This window comes from Varanus komodoensis, unplaced genomic scaffold (genome assembly GCF_004798865.1).
Source record: "Varanus komodoensis strain SLA01 unplaced genomic scaffold, ASM479886v1 scaffold49, whole genome shotgun sequence".
Classification (NCBI taxonomy): domain Eukaryota; kingdom Metazoa; phylum Chordata; class Lepidosauria; order Squamata; family Varanidae; genus Varanus; species Varanus komodoensis.
This window is the reverse complement of record NW_025336072.1, coordinates 3,482,752-3,501,190: the sequence shown is the minus strand read 5'-3', so window position 1 is coordinate 3,501,190 and position 18,439 is coordinate 3,482,752. Positions and strand designations below refer to the sequence as shown.

Sequence of the window (18,439 nt, the reverse complement as noted above, 5' to 3'; positions counted from 1 at the left end):
ACCAGCAGCAAAGATAAATCAGTGTTAGAATCTTCAAGACAAAAAAAAAAAATTCTAAAATGCTGGAGAAAATTTTAAATAGTCTTATCCCCAGTAACCACCTGCCTTGCTTCATTTAGCAAGGGCACCAAGAGACAAACCTCAGATAATGACTTTTGGGACCTCAGACTGAATGCTTTGGTAACCTAGGCCAAACCTGTGGAGGTCTTTGCAGGTTAAAAACAGTGCTTCAGATTGAGTTAAAAACACTAACAAAGAGGTGTTTTATTTTATTATTGGCATAATAAAATAAATTTGACAAGTTCTCGTTTGTATTCCAGCTGTGCTGTTTTGGATTAGCTTAAGTTTCTGTATCTTTTTGAAAGGCAGCTCCAGGTAGAATGCATTACAGTCACCACAACCATTTCCCATTACCCCTACATTTAGCAGAAAGGGTAAGGGCTTCCAGAACAAAAATGCAACATCTGGGGAAGCTTCAACCATATCAGTTCTTCTTTTAGAAATGAAGCACGGAATGTTAGTAAGTCTTCACTTCTATGCCTTAGTGATTTTATTTTAGGCAGGAATCCAACCTCCTCTTATTTTTCTCTTCAGTCTGTCTTCCCTGTGGCTTTAAGTGGCTTTCCAACTGGTAAATGTGTTTTGCTCCTCATTCATCTCCATTCTTTGGAGCCAGCATTAGTATTTGTTAAAATACATTATGAAGATTAGCTATTTACTTTGGTCTGCTGCCCTAAGATCTTGGTGGTGCATCCATGTCTCACCAGGGGATTGTCACAAATAAATTACTGCTGTACAGGATATTTGATAAAAACTAGAATCCCAGCAGGGTTAAGAGATTTGAATAAAACATGGATTAACTTCTCCAATGCACATGTTGCTTTTTTATGCCTCTACCTGAATATCTCTTAAGCTGTCAACTTTCAAGTTATCTTCCTTTGGTACCCTCAGATTATTCTTCACATTATGTTCAAAGAAACCTACTTGTGATAATTTTACAGATGTCATCCTAGGGATGGCTTTCAGTAGGGATATCAGAGAAATATGCATCTTATTCAAATAAATTTGGATTTCTGTGAATCCAACCCCTTGATTCTGCAGCAGACCAGCTTTTTGCAAGTCATGTAGATTCTGCTCATTGTGGAATGGATGCTTTTCTCTTACAATATGAGGAGAATTTGTGCAATTTTGCACTTTTGCTAGCAAAGATAGAAACAAGATGTGGATTTGTGCATGCATCAAACACAAGCACACTGATTCTAGTAAACTACAGTCTCCTGTCACACTGGAAATATGAAACTGATGCTTAAGGGTTTGTTAACCAGAATCTGAATCCCGTATCTAACCCTGTTTCAGACACTGGTTATAAGTTGAAATTAAACCGCATGTTTCTGTGCCATACTGTGCAAATCTTTACTAATTACTGAGGTCCTAGCTGCTGTTAAAGATTTTTAAAAGCCGACTGATTTGTAGGGTGTTTTCAGGTCCTTGACTGTCTTATTTCAGGGATTCATCATTCAGGCTATCCGGAAGCATGACCGTATTTTTACCCATATACTCTGTTTATGAATCTTCCTGTAGCTAAAGCTGCAGGAGAATGTACATAATCAAAGCTAAAACAAAGATTATACAGAATGGAGTTTAACCACTGTTCTCTAAGGACTAACATGCATTGTTTGGAACAAAAGATTTAAATAGCAAATTTAAGGCTGGTGGACTGAGGACCAATGTAGTGTGGTGGTTAAAATATTGGACTGGGGACCTGGGAGTTCTGGATTCTAATCTGCACTGAGCCATGAAGCTCACTGGGTGACTTTGGGCCAATCACTCACCCTCAGCCTAAGCTACCTCATGGGTTAATATTAGGGCAAAACAGGAGTAGAGGAGAACCTTGTGAAACCACATTGGGTTCCTTGCAAACAGAAGAAAAAAGTTGGATATAATGGATATATAAATGCAATGTAATAATAATAATGGCTGGGGGGTATATTGAACATTAACTATGTTGATTTGCTATTAGTTTATGTAAATACACTTGAGTCAAAACATCTGAAAGAAAGCACACACAGCTACATTATGTCATGAGATGATTAACTAGTATAATAAGATGAATTTCTGCAACATGAATTTCCATGTGTTCACAAAAGCACTTGAAAAACATTTGATCCTTCAGTGTTTCTTTCCCTGGTCTTAAAAGGGATATCAAGATGGAATGGCATGGGATTGCATGTTGGTGTACGTAAGTGATTCAGCTCTTAAACTAAAAGCACTCTTTCCTCTTTTCAAGAAAATATCAAATGGAATGTAATTGAGATACTAGGTATGATTTCTTGAAAGACTTGCATACATTGGTTCCCTGGGACACCTCCATAAATCTCTATGGAAACCATGTGGCAGTAGAACCTGCGGAAAGAAGATCTGTATTTAAGGCAGTGGATACTGAGTTGACATCTGTATCAAACTAAGCAGCTCTGAAGCTGCTTGCCACCCTTAAATGTGTGTATGCAACATCCGCGCATGCACACACAAACTTTTCATGCTACTGTCCAAAGAGCTATGTGCCATTTTATAGTCCAGTCTTAAAAATACATAGTAGGGAGGAAATCCTAACAGTTATTTCAGTGGGGCTTCCAAGTTAGTAAAATTTATGACAGTTAGACTTATTTCCAATTAAATGCAATTCATTTTTTGTTTTAAGCCATAGGTCATAAGAATTACTTTCAAGCAAAAACATATTTAAGGTTAGAATTGGTCAAGTTAATACCCTAAGCATAAGAGCTTGGAAATAACTTGATTTGAATGAAACTTCAAGGCAAATCTGGGCATGTTTGTACAGAGGAAAGGCCTACAACTCCTAGCAGGCCCCGGCTGACCTGGCATATTGGCTGGCACCATGTTGGTAGTTGTAAGCCTTTTCTCTGATGAAACATGCACAGGATAGCAACCCGCTGAGTTCTTTCAGCTATTTCCAAGTAAGCCTGCTTAGGACTGCAAGATTCACAGCCTAATCCTGCACATGTATTCTTGGAAATAAACATTACTTGTGTTCACTGGAGCTTAAACTCAACTAAATGTCTGTGTATTGCTGGTATACAGCCCAATCCTATGCATACTTGCCTCAATGTCCCATTGAGTTTAGTGGAGTTTCTTCCCAAGTAAGTGTGCATAGGATCAGATACCTGGCTACAAAGGAGTAAACTTCATGAACACTATTGGCTACAACAAAAAAACATATTTATTTTAAAATGTCTCAATGAAATTTGTGGGGCTTCTGAGTAAACGTAGTTAGGCCCAGGCTACTATCAATTCACATTGGACTTCTATATTGCTTTCACAAATGACAGTATAACGTAGTAAGTTCACACTGCATTTTAAAAAATCATTTATTACAAATTGCATGGACCACATGGGTCTTCATGCTTCACCCTGGCTGACTCTTCAGCAATGACCTCATTCACATAATAGTCCATTATTGCTTAATTTAGCTGTGGGAGGAGCTGTGTCATGCCAAGTGTCAACCCCTGTATATGGTAACCACAGGCACCTCTGCTTGCCATGGTCTGCTGTGTTGTACAAACCTATTTTGGATTGTTTGAGGGTGCAAACAATCCTCAAATAACCTGACAGCAAGCCATGGATTATTTGAGGCTGTTCAACTCCCTCAAACAAGCCATAACACCAACTTCACATGACATGGCAAGCTATGATAGCACTGCCGTAACTGCTAAGGGCCACCAAGCCATGGTGGTTTAGCATTACATGCAAACATTCTCAGATCTGCAGTTAATTTTTGGTTATTGTTCTCTGAACCTATGAATAGGCTTCATGGCCAGAGACTATCTTCTTCAAGCATATCACAGTGTCACTGTTCAGTCATGTGGAATATGTTTTTAAACAAAGATACGTGTTGATTCATGAAATACTGAGTGCTTTGTGCAAAGAGATCACTGGCCTACATGTCAGGATGACTTTCTCCAATAAAATATCTTTAGGTTTTTTTCTGGACAAAGCCAATCTTCCCCTGTGTCCCCCTCCACCCTAATTCAGGACTTAAGCCCAAGTCTTACCACATTTCATTTCTTCTGCACTCCTTTAAACATACTTATGGTTCAGATATAAATTCCAAACATCATTACCCTCTGTGATGATAGTCCACATTCTTGAAATGGATGGGACCGGGATAGTGATCCCTGCAGCCCATTCATCCCTGGGAGACTAGGGAGCTGGTGACAAAAACCAAGGGAAGGGTTTTAGAGATCTTTGTAATAGTTGATGATAGTTGTGTGCCCTGTGGTACTGTTCCTTTAAGGCTCCCAGGAGTGACTGTTAGTTATTTGCACACAGGGAATGTCAGCGGAGCATTTTTTTGGGGGGGGGGGGGGGGTGTCACCTGGAAGGCCACATTATGAGTCATTTTTCCTTTTCCTTACAGGATTCAGGATGATTTGGAAAGCCTAAAACAGTAATAATGTAGCAGCCAGGTCAAGCTCCATATCTACGCTCTCTTCTCCCGCAGTATGAAATATATTAAAATGTCTGTGTGGACTGCTTCTCCCTGGGCAAAAGTGGTTTATACTGGGTAAAAAGAACCCCAAAACAGTAAGCTGACCCACAAATAAATTCATGCAAAACAATCAAAGATAACAAGGTTTGCTGCCTTCTAGCTGATTTAGTTCAGCTCATAGTATTTAACCAAGACAAACGCCAACCAGAATGGGAACAACCTCCATTCCCTCCTCAAGAACCACCCCCCCCCCCGCATTAGCAGCCGAGATTCTCACTTCCCTTACAGAGAGAATGCAAAACAAGACCTACTTTGAAAGGCACAGGGCTGATAACTAGGTGGCATTTAAGACATGCATATGTCACATAAAGATTTTAAATATTAAACCATCATAGTGCATATTTTCAGATGTTTACATATATGTGCAAATATCTGAAATATGCACCTACTTCTTGCCAAGAAACACTGTTTAACAGGCAGACTCAGAAGGGGATGAAAGTGTCACGAGCATTCCATAGTGCACCATCAGATGAAAAGAGCAGACCAATTGAGTTGCACCAGCTTATCCACCATCTGGCCCCAAATCAGGAACCACCCTGAGGATGGAGCTAACTCCTTTTTGTTAGAAGGGAGCAAAATTATTCACTTTTGAGCCAGCTTCTTAATATAACCCATATTTCCCTAATATCTGCTAATGTAACTTCACTGGTGTCTTTTGTAAATAATTTCTGCAAAATTCCTCTTTTGTATCACAAAGCCAGCATAATTGGACAGTTTAACATCATAAAGACATAGTTAGAAGTCTCTTATCTTGATCAGCTTGGAAGGGAATGCAGCCAAGAACATTCTCTACAGCTTCAATCTGTAAAGGGTGTGTGATGTTTTAAAGTGTTCTGAGACTGTGTTCCTTTAAATGGTGGTAAATTTCAGAAGGGGAAGAGGGGATAAAAGAGGGGAATGAATGAGTGAGGTGATTGGCTGGTGACTGAGAGTGTGTGGGCTGAGCTTGGAAGTGTGCAAGGAGAGAAAAATAGGAACTTTTCAGTCAGAGAGAGTGATGGTCTGTCAGCAGATACAGTCAAGTGTGATCTGTCAAAACGTCAGAGAGTGGTGTCTGTCAGAAGTCTACAGAGTCTGAAGAGGCAGCCTTCTCATTAGAATCCTGCAGAATGCTTTGAAAAGCTTTTAGGATTCTGAAGAAGGAAGTGGACTACGTAGAGGGCACATTGGTGACCAGGGAGAGTCAGAACCTCATGCTGCCAAGTATTATAAGGGTGTGAGAGACAGAAGTTGACAGAAACCTGAGTGCAGGAGTGAAAGGAGGATCTTAGGTGAGGATTATGAGGGGAAAAGAGTGATATACTTCAGTCAGAAGTTATTATTTTGCATTGTTTTGTTTAGCAAGGAAATAAGTTACTGAACATCTTGAAACAAATATGCTAATATTGCATTTTTCTAGGGTTTTTTTTTTAACCCAGTTCTCCCCCACCAGACCCCCCTCCCCCAGCTTAAAGATTTCCAGAAATTTTACATCACTAGTCCCAGACAAATCTGGGGGCAGGATTTGCTAATTCATCTTAAGTTATTTAGGATTTTCTTTTGCAGCTGCTAGTCACTTCTATATTTAGGTATGGTGAGTTCTTTGCCCATGCTATTTAGACTCTTTGGAATGTATTTTCCTAGTTTCCTTGGGCTTGCTTCTTTGATGGGTGGGTGGCATACTGAAGGATAAATGCTAATTCTATTAGAAATGGTATTGTGCCACTTCCCTTCCCTTGCTAATGTCTTCTGAAATTTCACAATATTTTGCTTCAGGGTTTTTGGGTTATTTCTCTGCTCTGTAATGAACTGGGGCTGTGTTCTCCAGCCTCCGCCTGCCTGCCTGCTATCCATCTTGGCTGATATGTGGCTCTGGCCCTATTATTGCCCAAGTGTGAGTGAATCTTCAGACTGAAAATGTGGTGTGGGGATTTAATAGGGCCCTCCAAGGACTCAGCCCACTGTATGATCAGAATACTCCTGTGAGATAAGTTTAGGAAACTTTCTGATGAGGCTTTTATTGAGTAATTACCCTGTCACATTCACAGAATATAGATCCAGAAGAGACAGTGAATTGACCAGGACTAGCCAGTGAGCTATCTAGCCAACCAGTTGGAGCTTCTCTCTTATCAATTTCAACTTCCTGTCCATTCACTTCTAAAAGGAGTTGAGTCCATTCTGCCACAAAATGGTTGCCCAAGTGAGCGGAGTTGAACCAGCCTCTGCCTTTACTTCTCTATATATCACTGCTGCAGGCACTTTTCTCCTAGCCTGGTTGCAGCATCAAAAGGTGAGCTAAGAAAAGTGCTTGTAGTGGTAGAGTCATAGGCAAAGGAAGGGGAGGGTTTAGCTCTCTCATTTGCAAATTGTTTTTGATGTAAAGAAATAACAGACTCCTAACTTACCATTTTAGATATGAATGAAGCAGATACACTGATAAACATGATTGTCGCTGTTGCATGTAGCTCAAGGGTACTGCTCTCTATGAGCAAGGTTCCAAGTTCAGTTCTTAACATCTCCAGGTAGGAAATGGTTGTGTCTGAAACACTGGGAAGCCCTAATGGGGTGATAGTGTAGATCGAGAACTCGACAGAGCTCTGGATGATTTGCAGACTTGCAACATTCTGCTCCCCAGTTGTTCAACAACAGGAACAATAGAAAACTTTTGTTCCCCTTTAAATTAGGCTACTGAAATGGAGATGGTTTTAAGCGAAAATCAGGAGTGGGTTTTTATTGAAGGATTGCAAGTTCAGTCATGATCAAGAAAGCAAACTAATCTGTGCTACATGTTCTGGGGCAAATGGTTCCTTAATTCTATCGGGTGCCTATCCACCCTGAACCACTGTTTTGTACCTGAGTTCAGCTAGAAGATCTTGAGGTTGTATTTAAAGAGAACAAAGTAGATGACAGAAACCTGAGGTACACAGATATAGACAATAAATGAGCCAAGGCCTGTCTTGATTTAAGGCAACAGCCTCTCTTCCTAACCTTTCTTTACAGTGCATGGTTCCATTGTAAACATGTCTCTAGTTTAATGTGATAAAATGATGCCTGCAGGAAGTACCTCTTTGTTTAAGGAGTATGGAGAGGGAAGTGAGGCAAAAGCAAGCAGGAGAAACTATGTGAATGCTGGTTACAAGTGTCTGGGCTTCAGATTTGCACTAGCAAAGAGAAGAGTCAAAGAGGATACAACTTTAGCTTCAGCGGTCTTGGGGTATGTTAGAATGAATTCATATCCAAGAAGGAGATGAACCTCTACCAAGTAATTTCTGTTTTACAATTGTTAGATAATCTGTTCAAGCCAAAAGAACGGTACATTTCAGAAAAGGAGATGCATATGCGATCGAAAAGGTAGGAACCAACTTCTAGTCTCCTTCCGTTTTGCTCCATTTCCCTTCTGTCTCCAGTACTGAGTAATTATAAGTCATCAGATGGGCAGGGCTAGCCCAAGACTGAATTTGATTACTGCTCTGGGCAAAATTAATGTCTTCCCTTCTAGCCCCATTTTATTGTAAGCTGGGAAGAATAATAGTAGCATATTAAATAACTGAGTTTGCTGGGGTGCATTTTCCCCATTTTTAATGTGTTTCACTTCTACACTGCATCTCTTTACCTGGCTAGCAGATCAAAATCAGAGCACTGATTTTCTTAGAATGTCAGGGACATCACCCTGACAGCTGGCTGCTAAGATACTGCAAAAGTGGAAGCTGTGGCTCACTCTCCATGACATGTGCATGGCTGAAAGAGGTGCCTTGTAAGTCAAGAACCTACTTCTTGGCATCCTAGCATGTTGCTTGCCTCTTTGATGGGTTTGTGCTTCATATTGCTCTGAAGGGGAGCTTTCTGCCAAAGTTGGTTTTAACGTACTTTCAGCTATTTTAGCTTCCAGTCCCATGTAATTCATATTGCATTTTGGTGTGAATGGCATGTAGTGCTGTGGGGGCATCCTTCAAGGAAGTTGATCTTTAAAATTCATCAAATATATATATACTTATTCTTTACTAAAAGCAATATGGAGTGGGGATATTGCTGCTATCAAGGGCAGAAAGCTGAACTTTCACACAGCACTAAGTTCCTCAAGTGCTGCACTTCACTTTTTTTCTATGTGAGTAAATGGCAGCTACTCGTATTTTCTTATATGGGATAAAATGAAAATATGTACCTTAGGGACACCAATCTAAACTTTCCCCAAGAACTGTGTATACTTATTGCATTCAGTTTTTTCTGTTTCTCAGACCTTACTAGAAACCATTAAGAATCCAGCTTGCTTCTATTGACATGGCTGCATCTATACTTCCTGGTCATGTTAGGGTATGATGGATCCCAAAAAACTGGTGCCATTTATGTATAAAGATTCTGTTTTGGATCCTTGCAGAAACCTTATGAGATAAATTAGGCTGACAGACTACAACTTTCTCAAGGCCAATTAAGGAATGACATGATTTTCTTAATAGACCACTTCAGCACAGTGGGAAAATCCACACACATGTGCACATGCAAACATACTCAGAGGCATGAGTCTTTCCCCCCTAAAGCTCACAGATGTCTATGGGGCAGGGGAAGGATGCAGGGTGCATCAGGATAGCATCTGGAGGGGAGGGCAAGTGCAGGTTTGGCTGAGCCCTCAGCAGCTCCAGCACTAGCAAAGTCTCCCTTCTGGGTGACAAAGAAAAGGGAGCTAGCAATGGAATCTGTTCCTGTACCTGTCCTGCCTCCCCTTCCTTTTTCTTTGCAGGGCAAGCAAGCAGTAGCAAAAAAAACTGATCTTGCTGCTAGTGCCTACCATTTTAACTCTCCTGTGGATGCTCTAAGGCCCTGACAGAGCTCTGTTGTGGCCCCTGAAGAAATTGTGAAGAAATTAAGATGGAGTCAGCAGGAAGCCCAGCCCCCCCCCCTTTTTTGTTTCTACTGGTACATGTCTGCCTGAAGAAAAGAGGTGGAGAAAAGGCACAAGGACATCAGAATGTGTAAACAATATGAGTACCAATGATCTGGTATGAAATAAGACAACTCTAGAAATTTCCATAGGAAGATGCGTGTGCCCAAGAAACCTGCTTTTGGTAACCTCAAGAGGTCAACAGAAAAGATCATTGGAAAAGGCCACGTGGCTTTTCCATCCTGCAGCAATTCTGTGCTGGATGTCTGACGTGACCAAGAGAAGAAAACTGCACATTTTCATAGTACAGATAGATTTAAATGATCTCATGTTCTATTTAATAGACATTTTGATCTGCTGTTTTCCTTGTCATTTTAAACAGTGTTACCTGTACTTCCCTTTTAAGATGGGATGTTAGTAACATCAATAGGAACATAATTTCAAAAACCATTTAAGAATAACATTCTGGAATGATATGCTAAATATTAGCATTTTTCACATGTTCCAGGATTTATAATAATCTACCTGAAGTGAGGAAGAAACAGGAAGAGAAACAGAAACGGGTCATTTTACAGAGCAATAGGATGCGGGTTGAAGTGTTCAAAAAGGTAATGATTCTCCAATGAATGAATTGAATACAAAACTTGGTAACTTTTTAAAAAGAGAGGCTGTTTTTTTTCTGTGTTCTGCCAACTCGTATTCACACACTGTCATGCAACACCTGCACCAGTATGCAAGACAACCAAAAGCAGCATTTTAAAAGTTTTGTTTTGTATTGTCTCAGCCTTGGGCAAAGTGATGATCAGAATGTAGTTTCACTTTGCCTGAGGATGTATGGATGTGAATAAACTCTATACCCTTGGTTTTCATATAGTGGGTAATAATGTCCCCTGCAAAGAAATAAGATGTAAGAAACTATGACACAGTGGAAGAGGCAAACAGACTTCCCTGACTCTACTTTTCTAAAGAGCAAAATTGTGAAAGAGCAGTAGATTTTCTTTCCCTTTCCTGCCAAACCATGGATAAGGGAATGGGGCCAGGGAGCCGGCCTCTCACAATCCATTATCTGCAGCTTTTTCAGCATCCCTTCTCCACTCCTCATTTATCCACCTCTGAACATTCCCTGAACTCATCTTGTTTGTCCATCACATTAAGACTAGAGCAGAATGACCCAGTGGTGCCTAAACAGCGCTTAGAGAGTCATAGATTTTTCAGATTCCCAGATCCAAGTTTGGAAAAGAGCTCTGACAATGGAGCTGGGCATTCATGCACCTCCCTTCCACTTGCAGCCTGAGTGGAAGGAATCTGCTGGCTGGTTCTCTGATAAGAACGAAGTCAGAGAAGGGCTAGAGTGTGTTCACAGGGCATGGAGGAGGCTGGATCCACCATATCCCCATATTCAGGCAACTCTGCAACCTCCTTTCCTGGTTGTCTAAAGTGCATCTGCTAGATGGCTGAAATTGGAGGTGAAGATTTTCTCCACGTCTCTCCTTCCCTGCATAGGATACTCATAATCTTCTGAGTTGGAGGCTTATGGACAACACCATTAGATTGAACCTGAGGCCATCTTGGATTACCAGAACTTTTTTGCAGTTTGGATGGCATTTAGCTGTGGTTGAGAGACAACCATGCAATTGTGACTCTGCTTGGCTCACAAACTTAATCTGTTCCAGGACTCTGGTCATGACCCAAATTGGTCGTGACCCAAGTCAAATATCCCCATAAGATTCAGTGTAAATAAGGTCAATACATTCTGTAACCATTTTTTTTAATCACAAAAATTTGAAACAAAGTGACAAAGAACAAAGTAACAAAGAACAAAGTACTGTACAGTACAGAACACTAACCTAGGTGGGCGGGGAGGTTATTGTTTGGAGGGAGAGTCCAAACGATAATCATGTGATAGCATTCATGCTTGGGGGGGGGGGGGGGGATAGCCATGATCACAGTCATGCTCATGCAGGGAAGACAGGCACAATCACGGCCAGCTCCCCATCCCCCTGAGCATGATTGTACAGGGAAGACGGGCGCAATCGCTCTCATGCAGGGAAGACGGGCCCGATCACAGCCATCTCCACCCAAGCATGATCACAGCCATCCCTCCCACCAAGCACGACCGTGATTGCGCCTGTCTTCCCTGCACGAGCACAGCTGCGATCGTGCCCATCCCCCCCCCCCCCCGCAAGCACGATCGTGCAGGGAAGACGGGTGCGATCATGGTCGTCACCCAATGCAGAGTTCATGACCTGAGGCAAAATTTTGCCAAAATTTCTGTTCGTGACCTGATTTGGTCGTGAACTGAGGCATTCATGAGCCAAGGTACCATTGTATTCCTGACTTCAGGCATTGTTATTATAGGTGGGTTACCGCATTGTGCAAACAGGGCAGTTTGCAAACAAGCCACCCTGCTTTGCTAATCATCTGTTCTAGGGTTATGATCAATGTAGTGGCTTGTCCTGTTATCCTAATAAGGAGACAAAACCCACCACAGGTGAGACCCTGCAGCGAGTTAGCTGCTTGGTGAGAGCAACAAAATTCCTTGCCACACATGTTGACTGCCAGTGCCAGCTGCCCCTTCTTTCCACTGTGACGGCCAGCTTATTTCAAGAGGGAGGCATCCCAAGAGTGGTCTGACCCTTCCCTGAGACCCAGGAGGGTCAGGACAAAAAGAAAATGTTGCTCCTGGATATCCTTGTGGGTTGCTCCAGAGGTTTCCTCTGCAGCAGCCAGCAAGGGTGGCAGGGATCTGCTCCTCCTCGTCAAGATAGTGTGCACCCCCTCAGCAAAGAGGAGGGCACATGCTTGCCAGTAGCTGAAGAGAGACAGACGGCACCCAACAAATGACCCCTTGCACCATAGTTTTCAGTGTATGGTTCCTCTTCTATGAGAGGGGGAGGGATTTCCTGCCTTGCCTGTATGGTGCTACCCACTGCCCCTTTGTGGAAAGTGGCCCTGACCCACAGATTACCCCAGCCAAAGCTGGAAACCTCTGCACACACACTCTGCCTCATGAAGAGTGAGCTAGCCATTAAAAGCAAAAGCATGAGGGATCTTTTGTGGGGAAGGGGGGAAGCTGGGGGTTGCAAAAAGTAACCCCTTAAAGAGGGACAGCCCCAGTGAGCCAAAATTTGCTCTCAGAGACAGCTTTTGGAGAGAAGAACCTTATGTTTCCAGTCTCCCCCAGAACAATATCTGGAGGAAGGAGGGGAAAGGAAGGGATGGAGGGAAGGAGCAAAACTCAAAGCAGGTTTTCATGACATCCAGACAGAGTCAATATGTTTATCAAGTATCTTGGAGCATAAAAATCTGTCTTCAGGTAAATCAGTGCACTTAGCTTGGTATTGTTTCTACACCATCTGGGTAGACCAGTCTCATAGTAAGTGCATGCCTGTATCACTTCATCCTCCATAACATCTATTAATACAAAATGCCTTATATTGTAATATAAGGATTTATTTTTATTTTTGCTTTCCTTGTAGCAATTACTGGACCAGCTTCTTCAAAGAAACACAGAATGACTAAAGGTTCCTGAGCACATAATTCTTCTTGGGCCTTCAATGCCTTTGATTAATTAAAAAGCCATACAAACTTAGCATGATCTTAATTACATGGAGAGTTTATTTGTTTTTAACTCTATAAACAAAAAAGCTAGCTTGTGAGGGGTTTTTCAAAATAAATTTTCAAGGGATTTTGGAAAATCATATTTTGATGGTCATAACCCATGGAAATACAGCTTTACAAATGGTTTATGCAGTTGTTTCAACAACAGAACATTTATTTATTTATTTACTTTTAAAACCGTAAATCTGACTTTTTATCCATCATTGCAGGCATATATAAATGTATGCTCTACCCCTTAAATACAGGATTCCCATGTATTCCATTAATGATTGCCATTAGGCACAATACTGGCTTATTTGAGTAGAAGGAAAATGAGTATCATTTTTGTTCTGGTTAGAAACTTGCCAAAATGGCACTACAGCCTAATAATTTCTGCAGCAGTTTTAAATTAATGGATAACATAGTATTGGGTCCAGTAGTCTACACCTCTGAAGAACCATATTTCTGTCGTTATATAATGAATCCAAATAAGGAGGTTACCTGTTTAAAACCAATATTTAGAACCTAATTAACAATTCTTTTGAAACATGCTCTTTGTTAAACAATGTAATTTTGCCTGGCTTTCCTTGGCATAATGCATTCATAGCAGTTACATAGTTTTTCTAAAGTAAAAAGTGGAACAAATGTATTGTTGCTTTTGAAAAAGAAATATACTTGTGTAAAGATTACATAATTTAAAGCACCTGTGATTTTGCTTAAAAATATTTCAAATTGTTATTTGTACATTCAGAAATAAAGCAACCTAAGCTGTTTATACAGAAGAAATAAAAGCTAAGTTAAAAATGGACCACTTTTGGCTACTTTTATTGCATAGTGGTAATTCTGAAGCTATTGTTGCAAAGCATAATGAAATTCATACCCTTAAGACAGCATAATGAGCTTTCCACAGATCCTGGTGAGAAAATATTGTCATAGGTTTTCTTCTTCTGTGTACCATCCACTGGTTCCCACTTTACAGTTACTTCCATAATGTGATTGAGCACATCTAAAAATACCAACACACAGCTTCCCTCAGAGCACCTGCACTAGTTTTCTAAAGTCCATACTTGCTCAGTTATTAGAACAATCATCATTTTTCTGTGTCATCAAAGTATGGAATGGGCTTCCACAGGAGGTGGTTGAAGCCCCATTGGTGAGGGTGTTCAAGAATAGGCTAGACAGGCACATGGTAAGCATGTAATGAGCAGTACCAGCTGGAGATGAGGTCAGACTAGATGGCCCGGGAGGCCCCTTCTGACTTGCTCAGTTTCTGTTTCTAAAAGTTTCCTCACTGTAAGAGTAATATGACTGTGGAACCAGCTGCCTAGAGAGGTGGTGGGCTCTCCCACACTAGAGACATTCAAGGTGAAAGTTCACAGCCATCTGAGTGGGATGGTGTAAAGTGGTGTCCTAGACCCAATGGCCTTCATGGCCCCTTCCAAATCTACTATTCCATGATTATATGACTATTAAAGAGAAAGTGACTCCTCGGGTGTAGGGTTTTGAAAAGGAGCTCTGATGGAGTTCAGCTAAGCTTTGAGTGGAGCTCAATATACTTTGATGTTAAAAATCTTCAGTTTTAAGGTTAGCTGGTATAGGAAACAATGGTACTTTCAGTAAATAACGTTTGTTTTTCAGGCTTTATCTTGGTGGGTGGTGATCCTGAGCTTTGGACTTCTACTGAATTTTGCTTTTGAATTCGGTATGTGCCTGCCTGTTCAACTGTTTTTTTGACTGCTTGAACATTAACTGTTTCTACTTGTCTGTTTCTTTGCCTAAAACCTTAGTGCCTGACCATTTGTCAGTAGTGAGATTGCTTCTTGGAATGCCTGCTGCAGTCAAGGCAGGACATGTGTTACCAACTGGTGTGTGCCTTATGTTCTGTAGGGGACCTTATATTCTCCAAATCTAAAGATAAAATATGTGGCAATTTCAGATAGAAAGCCTTTCTCATAAGAACTTTGGAATATAGTTAACAAACAGCATGCCTGAGGCAAGTCATTGGCTGGAAACAATTGACAGGTATAAATACATGTTTTGGGGAAGGAGGAAAAATATTCTGCAGTGGACCTAATTTGTCTTTGCACTATTTTTGAAAAGCGAATATCTTTTTTTATGAGCCTGACACTTGCCCTGTTTTCCCAGATATGCTGCTGTAATAGAAAAAAAAAGTCTTGGGGGAAAATGCTAGTTCTTCATAAAGGCTTCAAACACCTGTGCATTTGTGAGATTCTTTGGGACTAATAATTACTTCAGTAAAATTTTGAAACAGAGGCTAAGGAACTAACAGCTACAAACTACAGTTCTTGTTGAAGTTTCAGAATATGTAGTATTCATGTAATTCTATACCTATTCTTACCAGGTTTCTTCTGTGTGATGCACTTCTATGCTTTGTTAGAATACTTGTATCAAGAAAGCCACAAAATAATATTGATGGAATCATATTTATGATCACAAAGTCTTTCAGTGCTTACCAGCATGTGTTTATGTAAAGTAGGCTGGTGAAAGACAGAATTGTATGAAATAACTAAATATTGTAAAAACAACAACAATAACTGTGTATATACCAATTCCAAAGATATAAAATGTAGAGTAAAGCTGCAGAAGAAGCAAGTCATGGCATAAGGGGAAAGTTCATCCCTAATTCTTCTTCATGGTCTCTGTGGATTACTCATATGGGCTCTTCACCTGCACATTCAGGAAGATTTCCTAGCTAAGCTCAGTATTTTTGGCAAGAGCCCTGCCCCCTTCCCTCAGTATAAATAGACAGGGCTCCCCAGTTCACTTTCAACCACCGTTCTTCGTCATGGTCTCTGTGCATCACACACAAACGGGTGCTGGGCCTGCACAGTGCCTGTTGTTGGGAAGATTTTACAGCTTTAACAGTTTTGGCGGGAACTCCATATCCCCTTCCCCCTGGTATACATGGGTGGAGTCCCCACCCTTTCGCCAGTCTGCTTGGGACCGCTGTTTGCTGTGCCTTGGGCCTTTTTTGCTTATCTCGTTGCCTTTTTTCTTCTCGATAACGCTTTCACTTTAATTGTCTTTCTACTTGCTTCACTTACTCTTCCCCAATATTTTCCTTCTGCTCCCTTGGACTTGTTCACTACGCTTTACGCTCTTATCCCTTTCCCCCTCCCCACAACTTCTATTCCCCCATTTTAAAAAATGAGAAACCCTCCTATCATCTTCTTACCCCGCTGATTATCCTCTTCATTCTTCTCGATGGCTCAGCAGGCGACTTTTCGTAAGTGCACCCAGTGTGGAGCAAAAATGTCTCCAACTGATCCACACTCCCTCTGCCTTCTCTGCCTTGGAGAGAGCCACAGGATGGATAGATGCAGCCATTGGCAGTCTTTCACTAGGCAGGCTAGAAAGAACCAGGAAACCAGATTGAAAAAGATGCTGTGGGACCAGGCTCTTGTGGCAATAAAGGAGGTCACGGCAGCTGCCTCCTTTGTCACTCCTGATTCTGGAAAGAGCGCCCCCTATCGTCCACCTCAGGAGGTTGGCGTCGGTACTGACCACAAGCACTCCACTCGGTCTCCCTCTCCTAAGAAACGTAAGGAGAAGAGGAAGCACACCGAAACTGAAGGGACTGCAAAACTGAAGTGTCCCAAAAAGGAGAAGACCAAGTGCCACCATAAGAAGCACCTTTGCATGCCTTGTCAGTATGCATCCAGTCTGCCTATTATATCAGTCTGATGGAGCCATCTGGTTGCCAGTCTGCCATGCAGGTGACACCACCGTCATCACCCCCTTGCATACTGCTCTCTCCTCACTCTAGGCCAGAATGCCTAGAACCGGTGGCTCAAGCTTCGATCTCTGATGGGGAGATTCGTGAATCAGCTCCTCCATCTGGTCCGGATCACCAGACTGCAAGATCTCCAACTCCAGGTGGCCAGTCATCACCAGAGGTGTCTCCAAGTCCCCCACAGCGTCCACCGGCATTCCTCTCACCGCAAGCACCGGATCAACAGCCTTCCAGATACTGGATGCAGCTACCATATGGATTTTGAACCTGACCAACTGGACCGAGCCTACCTGTGGGATTAATACCTACCACACAACTATCCTAACCAGCACCACCAATGCACCACCAACATTCTACACCTCTGTTGACGTCTAGGAATGCACCATTCACAGCAGCTGCAGCTATGGCTCATCCTGATTTGTCTCCTGGCGACTCTTCCTCTTTGAGCCCTCCATACTATTTGGATTCAGACTCAGAGAAATCTCAACAGGCTTCTACATCCTCTGATATGCTTATCTCAACTCAAGGCCCAGGACTGGGTCGCTTCTCCAAACTCCTGGCTTGAATGTCATCTTCCCTTGGGATTGACATACAGCAACATGTTGATCCCAACCAAGACAACATATATGATGTTATCCAGAAGGAGGACGCGGTTTCAGTAGCACTGCCCTTCATATCTACGCTTCAACAAGCTATGATGGAATCCTGGCAGCTCCTGAACCTTCTTCACCCAACCTCCTGGTACAAAGTCAGGGAACAGGACATTCCCTTCTTACTGAGACATCCACAGCTGAACTTCATCGTAATTGAGTCCACTCAAGGCCGTCAGTCCAGGGAGCACTCTGCACTGGTGGATTGTGAGGGGAGGAAAATCGACATGTTGTCTCGCCGGATCTACTCCACCATGGAACTCAGTCTTCGCATCTCTAACTACAAAGCCACAATGGCACGTTACCAATATTTTTGTGGCAAAAGATTGAGTCCCTCGCTGCATTCCTCCCAGTCCAGTAGAGAGAACTGGCCCATATCTTCATCAGGGAGGCAGTGCAGCTCTCTAAGCAACAACTGGCGATGGCGAGGCACCATGTCTTACCAGTGTCTTGAGGGCACTGGTTGGTGCGGTGGCGCTCAGGCAGCACACCTGGTTAAGAGCCAGAAACTTCCCACAAGAAACTAAACAACGTGTGGAGAATATGTCTTTTGATGGCATGGGTCTTTTCCATTCAAAGACCGATGACAAATTGGATTCTATCCATAAAGCTTGACTCACCGCTCGCAGGATGGGATGGGCTCTTACACAAACAAAACATAAGTGGCCCTGGAATAAGCCTACTCAGTTCCAGCCCTTCCAACTCTACCAGCAGAATTACCCCTCTGGATGTCAGCCTTTTAACCAATGGCAGCCTCGTCCCCATCGCAGTGAAGCACCCTGCTACCAACAGCCCCAGAGACGCTCTAACAACAAAAAATGCCAACACTGACAGGATGTGCAAACCTTTCCTTGCTCCTTAAATCTGCCTTTCCCATTGGTGTAACTGATTTGCTCAGCCACAATCCTAGTCCTATAATAAGAGTGAAGTAATAATAAAGTATGTTCTATGTGCATTGGCAGGGTAATTTTAGCAGATTACATATTTAAGGGGATATTTTGTCAAATGAAATAAGA

General features: G+C 42.1%; 1 protein-coding gene across 1 annotated transcript in view; it reads left to right on the top strand.

Moving 5' to 3' along the window:
* Positions 1–12,995, top strand: part of CUNH10orf90 (chromosome unknown C10orf90 homolog) — a 125,543-nt gene extending 112,548 nt beyond the window's left edge. Inside the window, exons 7-9 of the mRNA XM_044445663.1 lie at positions 7,831–7,894; positions 9,928–10,027; positions 12,899–12,995. Coding sequence (XP_044301598.1) covers positions 7,831–7,894; positions 9,928–10,027; positions 12,899–12,937 — 203 coding nt within the window. The 3' untranslated portion in view covers positions 12,938–12,995. The remainder of the gene's footprint in view (positions 1–7,830; positions 7,895–9,927; positions 10,028–12,898) is intronic.
* Positions 12,996–18,439: the final 5,444 nt, after the last annotated feature.